This window comes from Protopterus annectens, chromosome 4.part0 (assembly GCF_019279795.1).
Source record: "Protopterus annectens isolate FY-2018-M chromosome 4.part0, PAN1.0, whole genome shotgun sequence".
In the NCBI taxonomy this organism is placed as follows: domain Eukaryota; kingdom Metazoa; phylum Chordata; order Ceratodontiformes; family Protopteridae; genus Protopterus; species Protopterus annectens.
The window spans coordinates 588,556,504-588,572,129 of record NC_056733.1 but is presented as its reverse complement, the minus strand read 5'-3'; the positions used below and the strand labels follow the sequence as shown (position 1 = coordinate 588,572,129).

Sequence of the window (15,626 nt, the reverse complement as noted above, 5' to 3'; positions counted from 1 at the left end):
AGGATTCATTCTAGCTGGTCCCACTATTTCAAATGGCTACCCAAATTCATCCTTGACGGATGATAGACCTAATCAGACTGATACTGCCTTTTCCTCATCTACACCAAGCCTGGTTTTGAGCTTATCCTAAAGGCTTGCAAAGTAACGGTTACTGCCTTCATTTCTGTTACACTGATACAAAAAGCTCCAGTGCAGAATATGCACAATTCAAGCCTGAAATGGTTCACAATGGGAGTGAACACAAAAATGAAGAACTGACAGTCCCTGCCTCACATTTTTTGACACTATCACAAAATAAATCCTTTCCTTTAGCAGCTGTGGCAGGGAGAAAATGGGGATCCATTATCCTCACCAAATTTGGAGTTTGACTCTGAAAGTTTTTCAACAGCAATTGTGTTTTTTTTTTTTTTTTATTATTATTATTTTAATGTATAGTTCAGGACTCTTTACAATTATGACATATAAGAACATAAACCCTAAAACCCTGAAAAACTGTCTAGAGGCCTGTAAAACAGTTACCAACTCATTATGGATGTTCCCTTACCGTATCATTTTTAAAAAAGCCCAAACAGTAAACTAAATTCTGTGCTTTAAAACCAACTATGACTCTCTGCAATTTAGTCACTCCTAAATGCATGAAGTTACTTAACTAGCGTAAATATACATGCAGTCGTTTCAGGTACTAACCACCATCCCACCAGATAACTGTGAAAGCAAGCACAAAATGTGGCATATTAAGTTTCAGGAGAAAAACAAAACCAGACATCAGGCAAAGATCCTGACGATGAAGCTAGAAAAAAAGAGAATTAAAATTAGATGAGTAGCAGCTTACCATGCTGCCCCCCCTCCACACAAAGATATGTAAGCAAGCGTCCTACTTGTCTAGACTAATCTTTCAAGTACTCTAGGTTACTAACAGCGGGAGACACTTTTGTGTTAACAAATGAAACCTTCCTTGTTAGCACAGTGATTCAACTGAATTAAATTCCAAAGTGGCCTGCACTCTCCCTGTTTCATGGGCATGACACAGAATCATAAATAGAGGCTTTAAAGACAAGTCTAGTGGCTGAGCAATGAGGACATGAACAACACTCACATAGAGCTTCAGGGAGCAATAAAATGTGAAATGCCTAAATCTATTACATGGATAGAAAACGAGACAGAAGAAACTTTGATGGAAGCTGGACAGAAGCAATAAGGTATTCAATTATTATCCATGCCAATGTGCACTTTACCATTCTTGGAAAATGCTACAGCATGCAATAAAGTAAATATGCAGACTACAAGTGCCTGCAGCCAGTGGGAAAACACAGGGCTGGATTTTATAAGAAAGGGAGCTAAGAAGTGAGAACAGTGTAAGAGATGTGGGACTGCATGAAGGAAGGCATTAGGCAGAGAATTAAATATTTTATCAAAACAATATGAAAGCATGTGATAGGAAGGCAACCGGTCTAAATAAAGAAACCACTGAACTAATCTGTAAGTAAAAATAAAAATGCCCTCAAAAAAATAAGAAGGGGTAACAGAGTAAAAATGCCCTGCCTTCGATGGTAACACTTAACAGGCAGCCAATTTCATCCAGCAGATCAAAAAAGCCTTATAGAAGAGAAAAAGCAAAGGAGGTTAGAAAAAGAAAAATACAATTTTCAGATACTCTGTAAAAACAAGAGGAGTCCACAACAGACTACTCTAGTTAAAGGGGAGAGATGACATTTCAGAAAAGTCACAGATCAAGAGTCAGGAGAATGTACTCAGAGGAGTCAAAGCTGAGCACCTGTATAAGGTGGCCTACAGAGCACTGTCACTGGTACTTGTAAACAACGGGCAGAATGTCAGAGCTGCTAATTAGTACTGGCAGTACTGTCACAAGATAGGAGGTTGGAGCTGCTAGGGACCGTGCACAAAGATGAAAACCGTTACTCTCACCTTCACTCCAGGGATGATCATGCTAACAGATTCTGCATGGCAGACTGATGAACTTCTCCCTGGATAATGGTGGAAAGCAACACTTCATGAAGCAAAGGTAATGCCAATCCAGCTTTATTAATTCCAATGAATCATCACTGATAAAGATAACAAACATGCAGAAAGTGTTTAGCTGAACTTCAGCAAGACCTTTGTCAATGCATCTCACAGGAGGATAGCTGGAAAATAAAATTGGAATGACACCCGGAAATGGTTGCGTGAACCGTAAAAGCTTGCGCCACCAGATGGAAGGCATGGATGTTTAAAATGAAACAGGAAGAATTCAATGAGCAGCAGTGACAGAAAGTTAAATACAAATAGTTTTATTTAGTATATGTGTCAAGGTATCACAATAAGACTGAAGAGGAACTTTATGAGTATGATAAAAATAATGGTGCAGAGGGTCATGGATTTGAGAAGGGGTGTTTGCCAAGGTAGTGATGGATGGGGGTGAAGGGAAATCTCCAGTGATATCTGCAACAACATGAAATATGAACAGACCGATGGATACTGATGAATAGTGTCAAAATACAAGTGTGTTATTTACTCTTCAGTTTTCTTTTCAAACACTGAATGATATTTAGCAAAAATACATGGCACAGCATGTGCAAAGGCAGACAAATGGCCAAGTTCACATGGGGTAGTGCATCAAATTTCAACTGCTTCCAACAAATAAAAATGCCAAAAAAATGTATAACAGTATCCTTTGGCAAGCATGACTTTGCCTCTATCACATCAACAACATACCCCTGAAAATTAATCCAGTCGTTAAAGACCTGGGAAGGTATGCAGACAATGAACTGTCCTTCATTCACTATGTATCCACTACTGTAAGAAAATCCTTCATTTTGCATAACATCCAAGTCAAGGGAAGTGATTGTTCCACTGTAGTCAGCACTTATTAAACAGATTATTGACTATAATGATCCATCTGGCATGTACCTGTCTAAACACTTGACAACCTGAACAACCACAACACTTTCTCACCAGGAAAATCAAGGGCCTCAATCATACAAATTATTCTGACCATCTCAAAACCCTGTCCCTCTTCTCAGTATCTTACAGGCTGCTGAGGGGCTCTCTACCTCCCTTTCACAGCCACAACCAACCCCATCCTTTCAGACCTACTGCACATCTGCAAGTGCAATGGTGGCATAAAGATCTACTCAAGAGAACTCAATCTCTTCTGCAACATAAAAAGAATATGCTAGAGAGACAGTAAAGTATCACACAGAATACCGCTTCTCTAGAATAGTCTTCCTCGATATAAGGGAAAGTATGTCTATTATGCTCTATTCAAGCATAATGTGGACAAATGAATGTGAAACTGTAAATTCACCCCTGGTTTAGCACCTTTGTTCCTTAAGGGTAACATATAAATGTCTGCCTGATTCTGAGATATTTATACTTAAAATATAAGGGCTCAGGGATATTCCTACTGGAATAATCATCCAATTGAAAAGCTACTTTATGACCAACCAAAAACAGCGAGGTACTTAAGCTAATTCCATAACGGTAGCACAACTGACAATTATCAAGTGAAACCATCCTTTGCTTAATTCCAGCACATGTAACACTTGCTTTGTGGTCAAGCAGATAAATCCCTGAATGCAGCCTAAACTGATACAGTTACAGTCAGTGGACCTGTGAAAAGCTGGTCGTGGCTCATCTATAATTGGAGGAAAGAATGCAGTGAGCAGCTGATACTGCCCCAGCCATACTAGGAGGAGGGGAGAATGGGAGTGAGCAAATGGTACTACCTCATCCATCCTAGGAGGAGGGGAGAATGGGAGTGAGCAACCAGTGCTGGCTCACCCACCAAAGGGGAAATTTGTTTTATTGCATGTGCACCATCAGAGAGCTGTCCAGGAACATGACTCAAGTGTTAGAGACAGGGAGTAGTACCAGAAATATGCCACGCAGTAGAAGTGAAAAGCACTCTAATCAGATGTAGTTATGTGAAAGCATGCACATGTTCTAAGGACAGAGAAAAGAAAACTCTGAGCCTATCAGCCCCAGAGGGAGAGAAGGGAAAGGTGCTTTCTAAAAAAATAGTCCTGACCCCTTTTATATTTATGAAACATATTTCTCCCTCTAAAAATACAGAGTACAGATAAATGGCACTTTTCTGGGTGGGGGGCAGTAACCAAACCAAAAAATGTAAACCAAAACAAAAAAAAAATTAGGGCCCAGAGGTGGCAGCCTGACAATGAGCACTTAGATCCTTCCACCCCCAAAATTAATGAACCCCTGCTTCTCATTCCACCAGTACAGGAGACTGACATTCTTCCCATAAGTGTGACATGTGGCATGAGTTCAAACTGAAACTAAGAGTGAAAACAGATAGCTTGCCTTACCAGTGCACTGGTGTATGACTGCTTTCACTTGTGTATTACTTCACATAGTGGGGACAATATGTCTGAATTCAACATTTCAAACTATTCAAACTCAGTCTTTATCATTACAACTACAGAAATTAGAATTTAAAACAGCATCCTATTGACACATTTTAAAATTACTTTTATAACTGGAGGAGTAATGGGAAACAGCTTCTTGCTCTGTGTGAAGTCCTCCACCCGCAACGTAGCAGACATGATAATCAGCTTCAATGGTCGTCCTTTCTGCAGGAGGTAAAGGCAGACAATATTATATTATATATAGTACAAAACTTTTACATATGTACTTTATAATAATTTACACAAAGCAAACACTTAAAACAACATGGGTAACTATACAAAGTGCTGTAGAGCTTCCACCTATGGGTTGTGATGAATATGAAAATTCTGCTAGTTCAAAAAGCACTGCAACATTTGTGCATATACTACATCAGATTTTAAAATAAAGCCATGTAAAATACTTTAATTTAGTTCTCAAGTCTAACAAAGTAAACATCTAGAATAGAAAATGTGAACGGTTATCTTTGACTAGGTTTGAAATTATGATGGTGGTATAGTACCAGTCAATGCTAACAAATGCCTGAAGCAACCCTTAGAAAGGAAGGTAAGTTCTGTACAGTACTGATGTTACTAACAAAAACTCACCATATCTTCAGAAATGAAGTTTGCAAACTACAGTGAACTTAATGAAAACTCTATGACACTCAGGCAAACGGATTTTACTCAGTGGCTTGGGTACGTATTAGAGCTGGTGCAGGGAGGAAATTGAAGGACTCTGATTTGCCGGCTTACTTTTTTTCTGAGGTGAGTGTGCTGGAGGCACTGGTCACAGCATGATCTCTGGTGGTAAAAATGAGAGAGATGTCACTATGGAAGTGAAGTCGTTTCCCTTGCAGTTCCAGTGCATACCTACTAATATGATGACAGCCCAGACCATCACTTGGGGGAGGGGGGGGGAGACAGCTCAAGTGTAAAGCCTGTTATGAAGCCATAGCATAACAGCTCCTTGCCTTGTCCTACTTAGAGATGCATGGCAGACAGATGCCCCAAACTCACACACTGAAGGTGATGACTCTTCCTATGTGGGTACTCCCCTGGAAAGAAAACCCATTGCTATGGGTTAAACCAGGCCACAGTTGATGTGTGGAACCTCCAAAAAAGAAATATCAGGGAGCTGGTTATAAAGGAAGCATGAAATCAGTGCACAGTGGAGAAAAAAAAACAGGAAACATTTGACTGGACTAATTTCCATTGACTTTTGAGCCACTCTAAAATCAGATTTCAAATACTTTAAAGGTCTGGTGCCTATAAGTGGGGAAACAATCACAGACGTGTGAAAAGGTGACACATGGAACACAATTATAACTTATCAGTACAGTCTGACACTCAACATTTTAGCACACGAAAAGGAACCTAAGTGGACACATAAACAGTATAGAATAAGGGATGGGTTGAAGATGTAAACAGAATGTTTGACATTGATCTTGCAGAAATGCTACTTAACACAGGGGCCTTAGAACTCTGCCTAAGGTAGCGTATAGCGTATAGTGTATGGTATCAGTTACTATCAGTTACATGCCATTCACCCTGACATTACTACTGAATTCTGACTGAATAAAAAATTTCACATTCAGAAGTCCAATATGAGCTCAGCTTTTACATGGGGGGACCCTGCTCTCTGCTCCCCAATGTGGGACCACTGCACCTTCAAGAAAGGAGAACTTAATCCTGTACAAAATTATTAGAGTGCATTTTTACATTCAACGATGCTCACACAACTGACTCCTACACTTGCAAAATGCTACTACAGGTCAAATTTATACTTGGTACACTGAAAGGTAAAGGTAGGAGTGTGGCGGAACACTTGCAAGGGCAGAGATAAAATGCTCAGATGGAATCAACATTCATGCATACAATCACACTAGTGCCTGGAGTCGGAACAAAACTACATTGTTGAGTTCCAGATATCAGAAGACATCCCTTGATAGGAAATGACAATAGAAGGGTTACCCACACAAAATGGACACACCTGAAACTAGCCATATTAAGAAGAGGGCTACAAACCTTAACATTATGCAAGTAAACAGAGACAACAGAATGAACAAGTCTCTATGAATATCAAGCATTACAAAAGAGATGGACTTGGTAACACTCAAGTAATACAAGGAAAACTAAGAGAAGGATAAGGCAGGGCAGCCACAAACACAAGAAAAGGAATGAAAATGATCAGAACTTTTAACATAAAAATAAACAGAACAAGAACCAATACTCCAACAACTTTACCTAAAAATGTTTTCAAACACATGCTAGTATACAAAGGATAAAAAGGGGCCTGGGTCCATGGCACAGAGAGATGGAGCCCTGAATGAGACCCAGGCGATCAGAATTCCATAAGTGACCATGGCACTTGTGGAGCCTGTCAGGGATGGGGAGAAGCAAAGGGGTGTGGCCTACTCATCTTCCTGGGAAGGCGGTAGAGAGAGTGAACACACTCCAAGGTGTAGTTTCCCCTGCAAAGATCTGAGAAACAACCTTATACAGGGGGGGGGGGGGACTGCAGGAAGAATACTCCTTTTGTGAAAGTGAGTAAACTTCCTTCACAGATAGCACAGCATAGAGGTGAGGATGTGCAGCTGGGCTAAGTGCATGCAGAGAGGTTAGGGATGAAAAATTAAAAATCAAAAACATTCCCAGTGCCTCTCTGAAATATAACCTTTCCTAGTCAACCCCTGCCCCAGTGACAGGGAATAAATGTGCTGATTGGTGTCAAGGGAGCTGACAACAGACAGTGGGGGCAAAGTTAGTAAAAACGGGGTAAAGAAAATGGTGGTACAGTTAAGACTTGAAATTAAAGAATAGTAGAGGAAGGGTGGTTGGAAGGGCACTTTGAAAAGAATAAGGTAAATTTTAATACTCAGTTGATATTCCGTTTTACAGTTACCTGGTTACAGGTTACTCTTTTACAGACATGATCTAGGTGAGTAATCATCAACAGTAAAACAATAAATGAAATGCTGCTGTTCTGTACTCTTAAAGCAAACAGAAGCTACGGGACCACAGTCAGTACACAGCCATGAAGGAAGAGAACAAAACTATTTCATAACATGACAAGGTCCTTTAAAATGGCATAAAAAGTTGAGTGATGTTATGGACAGAACAGAATACATAGTGAACAAAGGGAGATTCTGAAGTCACCACAAATTGCTATACCCAATAAATCTCCAACAAAGAATGATGTAATCAGTCTTCACAAAAGAAAAAGTAAAGAAGAGGTGGAAAACCACAGATTTCTCTATAGCTGGGTGGGGTTAAGCAAACTAAAAATCTTCTATACAAAGAACTGAATGTTTAGCAGGTGGCATCCATGGCTGCACAAGACTGGAGACACAGCTGTTTTTAAAGGGGAAGTAATGCCAAGCATCTGAATGACATCACTGACTAAATAATTAGAGTAATGAATAAAGGTAGAAGTTAAGAGGCAGATGCTGAGAAGCAACCAGACTTCACTGATGTGCTTAAGTTGGTTACTTGCACATGATGTTCAAAATAAGCTGGAAAACCCTAGGAGTGGACTTTAAGGTGCTAAAAGTACAGTTGTGTACACTTACCATAAATGTAGATGTTCTAGTGTATTCACTGTTGCAGTCATCACATTTGGGTTATCCCTGCCAGGGTAGCCCTCGGCTGGCCCAAATACCAGAGGCTCAGTATTTCTGCGTCGTTTGCTGTCACTTCGGGACTGACATCAGGTCATCAGTAGTATAAAGTAAGATAGCCGATGCCATTACATCAGTTTTTCTTGCCCTGTCAGGAACCCCCAAGTGGGAGCCAGGTTATGTTGGAAGAACCCCACCAGTAGAAAGTAAATAACCAAAAAGTTCCTTGTAAGGAGAGAGAGAGAGACAGAGAGAGTGAGAGAGAGACAGAAAGAAGAGGGGGTGGAGAGAGGGAAACCAAGACTGCAACAGTAAACACACTCCAGCATCTACATTTCTGGTAAGTGTACACAACTGTACTATGTTCTTCATGTTTCACTGCTGCAGTCATCACATTTGGGTTGATTCTCAAAGCTGAGGGAAAGGGTGGATGCAATCAAGGAGACTAGGGGCTGTCTAGGTTGCCCTGCAAGACTGCAGGGCAAAGCCTGTCCTGGATTTGGAGAAGACAGGCAGATGGTAATGCTTGCTGAAAGTGTGAACAGATGTCCAGGTGGCAGCCTCCAGGATGTCCCTGGTGGGGACTCCTCTGAGGAAAGCTGCAAAAGTGGTGGCTGCTCTGCTGAAGCGAGTCCTGACCCCCTTAGGGGGAGGTTTTCCATGTTGCTTGCAACAGAAATGGATGCAGTGCTATCCATTTGGAAATGTTTGTTTGGAGATGGCTTTGCCCTCTGCCCCTGCAGCAAAGCTAACCAGTAATCACTCTGACTTTCTGAATGATTTAGTCCTGTCTAGATAGAATATGAGCTGTCTGTGCACATATAGAGAGTGCAGGATCCTTTCCCCCTTGTTTTGTGGGTTAGGGAAAATGTGGGCAAATTAATGGTTTGGTTGAGAGCCACACTGGACACCACTTGGGGCATAAAGGATGGGTTACTCCTGAGGGAAACCCTGCCAGCATGGAAAATGATAAAGGGCTCCACAGCCATGAGTGCCTGTAGCTCAAAGACTCTTCTGGCTGAAGTGATGGCCAGAAGAAAAGCTGTCTTCCAGGAGAGAAATGTTACCTCTGCTGAAGATGCTGGTTCAAAGGGGGGCAGGGTGAGCTTTTCCAACACATAGTTAAGGTCCCAAGCTAGGGTAGGTGCTCTTCTGGGTGGACTCATGTTGCTAGCCCGTCTTAGGAATTGTTTGATCAGAGGGCGAGAGAACAGGGGCTGCTCAGTGTGGAAATGAGCAGAGATAGCAGAGCCATGAATAATAGAGGAAAAGGAGAGACCACTGTGTTGTAGGTCAGCTAGGTAATCCAGGATAAGTGGTAGGGAGGGCTGTGTCGTATTGGCTCCCTTAGCCTGAATCCAGGTGCAGAACCTTTTTCATTTGTCAGCATAAGATTTTCTAGTGCTAGGGCATCTAGCCTCACATATAACATCTAGAACCTGTTTACGGAAGTTGGCAGATTGATCAGTGGTCAGGGAATTAGCCAGGCTGCCAAATTGAGGGTCTGCAATTGGGTATGCATGAATTATCCTTCCCTCTGGGTCAGGAGGGATGGGGTCTGAGTGAGATGCCATGGTGGCAGTGGGGACAGGCTGCGCAGCAGTGGGTACCAGTGCTGGCGAGGCCAGTCTGGAGCAATAAGAATTGTCCTTGTTTTTTCCTCCCTTATTTTGAGCAGTACCCTGGTGATGAGAGGTAGTGGAGGAAAGGCATAGACCGATAGACTGACCCAAAGGAAGAAAAGGGCATCCACTTTCCAAACCATGCAGTGATGTTCTCTGGTGCAGAACTTGGTGAGCTGATGGTTGGTGTGGGAGGTAAAGGGGTCGACCTTCGGTGTGCCCCATTTCTGAGTTATTAGGTTAAATGTTCTTTTGTCTAGCTGCCACTCGTGTGGGTCCAGAAGATTTCTGTTTAAGTGGTCTTCCAGCGAGTTTAGAGAAAGTACAGTTGTCTACACTTACCATAAATGTAGATGTTCGAATGTATTCACTGTTGCAGTCATTACATTTGGGTAATCTACTGGCAGGTTGCCCTCAGTCGGCCTGAATAACAAAGTCTTGGGTCCTGCGTTGGTGGCGGTCTCTTCTTCCATGACGTCGGGGGTATAAAACATGCAACCAATGCCATTTTAATCTGTTTTTCTTGCCCCAGATGTCAGGTGCCCCCCAAATGGGGAGCAAAAATATATATATAACTATATACATACATGCACTTTAGAACACACAAAATTTACCTTCAACTAAAAAACAAATACACCACAAAGGCTTTTGAGCACAGTGAAGAAAAGAAGAGGTATGATAATAGAAAAGAAAGGGGGCTGTTGGGTGGGTAACCGGACTGCAACAGTGAATACACTCGAACATCTACATTTATGGTAAGTGTACACAACTGTACTATGTTCTTCGTGTTTCATTGTTGCAGTCATTACATTTGGATAGAATCCCAAAGCTATGGATGGGAGGATGGAATTAAGCAGCATTAGAAGCAGCTATAAGGCCCTGCAGGACTGCAGTGGCAAAGCCTGCCCTGGATTTAGAAAAGAGAGGTAAATGGTAACGCTTTGTGAATGTATGAACTGAGCTCCAAGTAGCGGCTTCTAGAATGTCTCTGGTAGGAACACCTCTGAGAAAAGCTGCTGAAGTAGAAGCAGCCCTGGTGGAATGGGATCTGATCCCCTTGGGCACAGGTTTATCATGGTGCAAGTAGCAGAAACTAATACAATGGCCTATCCATTTAGAAATAGTCTGCTTTGATATAGCATTCACCTCTGTTCCTGCAGCAAATGCCACCAGTAGTTGCTCAGACTTTCTTAAAGATTTTGTCCTATTTAAGTAGAATCTTAGTTGTCTGTGTACATCCAATGAATGCAGAATCTGCTCCACCTTGTTCTGCGGATTTGGGAAAAAGTTGGCAGGTGAATGGTCTGGTTAAGAGCCACACTGGATACCACCTTAGGCATAAAATAAGGATTGGTCCTGAGGGCCACCCTATCCGGGTAAAAGATAATGAAAGGCTCCACTGCCATGACAGCTTGTAGTTCTGAAACCCTTCTAGCTGAAGTGACTGCCAAAAGAAAGGCTGTCTTCCAAGAAAGACATTTTATATCCACAGTAGCTGCTGGTTCAAAAGGAGGTAGGGTGAGTTTTTCCAGCACAAAATTGAGGTCTCATGCAGGAGTTGGCACTCCCTGGGAGGCCTTAAAGTTTTGGCCCCTCTGAGGTACTGTTTTAGCAGGGAATGAGAAAAGAGGGGAGTTTCTGTGTTGTAATGAGCCGAGATGGCAGAGGCATGGATTTTTATTGGAGAAAAAGATAGGCCCTTGTGAAGCATCTCGGTTAAGTATTGCAAAATCTGAGGAATATCGGGCTTTGCTGTGTCTATTCCTTGTGCTTGGTTCCAAGCGCAGAATCTCTTCCATTTATCAGCATAAGATTTTCTAGTACTAGGCCTTCCGACCTCCAAAATGACATCCATCACAGGTTTACTGAGAGATGTGATTGGTGAAATTAGTTGATTAGCCATGCTGCAAGATTCAGAGTTTGGAGCTGAGTGTGCAGAATTTGATAGTTCTGCTGAGACAATAGGTGAGATGTTTGAGGCAAGTACCACGGAGGAAGGTGTGACATATTCCTTAGAAGCGGGTATCAGTGTTAGCGAGGCCAGTCCGGAGCAATTAGAATCATTTTTGGTTTTTCCTGTCTTTTGGTAAGACCTTGGAGAGTAGAGGCAGAGGGGGAAAGGCATAGGATGATAGGTTTTTCCAACTGAACGATATCCACTTTCCATGCTTTTCTGTGATGAGTTCTTGTGCAGAATTTGTCCAACTGATAGTTTTGGGGAGAGGCAAACAGATCTATGTCTGGGCTCCCCCATTTTCATGTTAACATGCTGAAGATTTGTGGATCCAGTTTCCATTCGTGCGGGTCCATAAGATTTCTGCTTAGGTCGTCTACCAGAGTATTTTGCTTTCCTGGCAGGAATTAAGCTTGAAGATGTATTTGGTAAGTCAAGGCTGTGTTCCACAAGGCCATGGCCAGTCAGCGAAAGGGGTAGGAGTGGGTACCCCGTTGCTTGTTTATGTACCACATAACTGTGGTGTTGTCCGACTTTATCAGTAGTTGTCCTGGATGAAAGAAGTCCTTGAAGGCTGACAGAGCATTCCGTATAGCTAGCACTTCTTTCTGGTTGATATGTAGATGCATTTGGTTTGAGCTCCAATTGCCCTGAATGCATCTCCCTGCCAGATGGGCCCACCAAGCATAGTCTGATGCATCTGTAGTTAGGGTTTGGGTGGCAGGGGGTAGAGTGAATGACAGTCCCTTGTTTTGGTGACATGCCTCTACCCACCAAAGGAACTCCTGTTGCAGGCAGGGAATGAGAGGAATCAATGTTTCCAGGCAGTGATAATGTTGACTCCATATCCATGTGCAACTAACAGTGGGTAAAACTGCCTTCCAGTTTATAGCCTGCTACAGACCACCCTCCCAAACCCAGGAACCCCACTCGGCCTTCCTGAGAACACTGGAAAATATGAAGGTCTCTCCAAACACCATTATATTGGGCGACTTCAACTACCCAAACATAGACTGGGAGCATTACTCTAGCTCCAACACCCTAGCCCAAAGGTTCCTAGAATTTATAAACTCAAATGCTATGGAACAACTTGTTACCACTCCCACAAGAGGGGAAAACATACTGGACCTGATCATCACCAACATGGGGACTCTATGCTCCAGACCAGAAGTGTATCCCTCACTGGTAAGATCAGACCATAAACTAATCTCACTGGATATTCACATCCCGACCCCACCCCCTGCCCAGAAAACCACAGTGATAAACGTCTCTAAAGCAAATTTCACACTCCTCAAAACTGAGGTGGAATCCTTCAAAGCCCCCGGGCCTGTGGAAAATGCGGCCCAGACCGCAGAATCCTTTATAAACGCATTCTATGAACACCTTCAGGAATGCATGGATCATGCGATCCCAAATAAAACCAAGACCCAATCCTCCAAAGGCAGACGTCCTGTCTGGTGGACCCCAGCCATAAACAAACTATACAATAGAAGGAGGAAGCTACTAAATGATAGAGCAAAATCCCAAAAAGGGAAGACATCACTGATCAGTATTAGCAAAAAACTACGGGCACACATAAAATTGTCTAAGGCCAGCTTCGAGAGAAAAATTGCACAGGACACTAAGGATAATCACAAGGTTTTCTTTAGTTATGTTAGGAACCTGGGTGGTAATTCCCAGATATGCTCAGAATTAGTCCAAAATGACAAAAAATACACCGAACCCACAGACATTGCCAACATCCTAGCTGACAGGTTCAGAGCAAACTTCTCCCCCTCCCCACCAAAAGGGCAAATATCTATCCCAGCAGAGTGCTGCCCCCCTGACATCTCAGATGCTCAGGTAAGAGCCGCCCTCTCCAAAGCAAAAAACACAGCAGCAGTGGGACCAGATGGTGTCCCGGGCTGTGTCCTACATGAACTCCAAGAAGAGCTAAACCCAAACATAAAACTACTGTTCAATCTCAGCCTTACTACAGGATATGTGCCCAAAGAGTGGCATACAGCAACAGTGGTCCCTCTCCATAAAGGTGATGCCTCAACGGATCCTGGAAACTATCGCCCCATAAGCCTGACTAGCTTGGTCTGCAAGGCTATGGAAAGGATCATCATGGACCTCATAAATAAGGATGTTGGGGACCTACAATCACTGGATCCTACCCAGTTCGGCTTTGTTAAGGGCAGATCCTGCCTCTTAAACCTGGTTGATTTCTTTGAAACAGTCACCAAGGCCATTGACGAGGGGAAGGTGGTCCACACAGCCTACCTGGACCTCGCAAAAGCCTTCGATACAATACCCCACTCAGGCATTATAGATAAGCTCACCAGCTTAAATATAAACCCCTATGTCACTAGATGGATTGCAAACTGGCTCAAGGACAGAACCCACATGGTTAGAATTGCTGGAGCCATGTCAGATTCCAAACCAGTTACAAGTGGTGTCCCACAAGGCTCAGTCCTGGGACCTCTCTTGTTCGGTATATATTTCTTGGAGGTACAGGCCAACACGGAAGGACTGTGGCTGACCAAGTTCGCAGATGACTGCAAACTGGGCGCCATAATCGACTCTCCAGTCAACACAAGCATCCTCCAAAAGGGCCTCATAGAAAAGTACAGTTTTGTACCTACCATAAATGTAGATGTTCGAAGATCCACATTGCTGCAGTCCTTACATATGGGTAGTCCGCTGTCCTCGATCGGCCCGAATACCAAAGTATTAGGCTGACGTTGGTCAAGGCGCTCAGAACTGACATCAGAACGTCAGGGTACAAAAGCACATGACCGACGTCATATCCTCAGTCTTTTCTTGCCCCAGATGTCAGAAGGCCCTAAAAAGAAAGGCCAAAGCCAAAAAACAGAAAAGAACATCCAACCACCCCTGCACTAACAAAATTTACAATATTTACAACCCAAACCACACAACCACCTCAAACTACAGAGGGGAAGGAGGGAGGGTAAATTGGACTGCAGCAGTGTGGATCTTCGAACATCTACATTTATGGTAGGTACAAAACTGTACTATGTTCTTCATCTCACATTGCTGCAGTCCTTACATATGGGTAGAATCCCAAAGCAGAGGTAAGGGAGGATGGCAAAACTATAAAGCATTAGGGGCTGCCAAAATGCCCTGTAAAATTGCAGTGGCAAATCCAGCCCTAGATTTAGAGTAAAGTGGAAGGTGGTAATGCTTAGAGAAAGTATGCACTGAACTCCAAGTAGCTGCTTCCAAAATATCTTTAGTAGCCACCCCCCTTAAAAAAGCTGTAGAAGTGGCAGTAGCTCTAGTGGAATGAGGTCTGATCCCAGCTGGAATCTCCTTACCATGATGGGAATAACAGAAAGCAATACAAAAACCAATCCACTTAGAAATAGTTTGTTTTGAAACAGGTTTGCCCTGAGAACCCAAAGCAAAAGAAACAAACAGCTGCTGAGACTGCCTGAACCCTTTAGTTCTGCTCAAATAATATCGCAACTGTCTGTGTATATCCAAAGTGTGCAAAATCTTTTCCCCTTTATTTTGGGGGTTTGCATAGAAAGTAGGCAAATGAATAGTTTGGTTTAAGGCCACACTAGAAACCACTTTAGGCATAAAGGTAGGATTTGTACGCAAAGATACCCTATCCTTATGAAAAATCAGGAAAGGCTCAACTGCCATAAGGGCCTGTAATTCAGAAACCCTTCTCGCAGAGGTAATGGCCAACAAAAAAGCAGTCTTCCATGATAAAAACTTCAATTCGGCAGTAGCTGCAGGCTCAAAAGGTTGTAGAGTGAGTTTCTCCAACACAAAATTGAGATCCCAAGCAGGAGTAGGAGCTCTACGTGGGGGTCTTATGTTCTTTATCCCTCTAAGGAATTGCTTAAACAAAGGATGAGAATATAATGGTGGGTCACAGTCATAGTGAGCAGAAATTGCTGCAGCATGAACCTTTATAGAGGAGAAGGACAAACCTTTGTCCAATAACTCAGTAAGGTATTGAAGAGAAACACTTAAATTAGGTTTAGAAACATCAAAGTCCTTTGCTGTACTCCAAATT

General features: G+C 42.7%; 1 protein-coding gene across 1 annotated transcript in view; it reads right to left on the bottom strand.

The window, feature by feature from the left end:
• The window catches only part of DHX37 (DEAH-box helicase 37), a 1,097,190-nt gene that overhangs the window by 817,740 nt on the left and 263,824 nt on the right, over positions 1–15,626 (bottom strand). Inside the window, exon 10 of the mRNA XM_044068525.1 lies at positions 4,485–4,586. Within this exon, the coding sequence (XP_043924460.1) occupies positions 4,485–4,586 (102 nt within the window). The remainder of the gene's footprint in view (positions 1–4,484; positions 4,587–15,626) is intronic.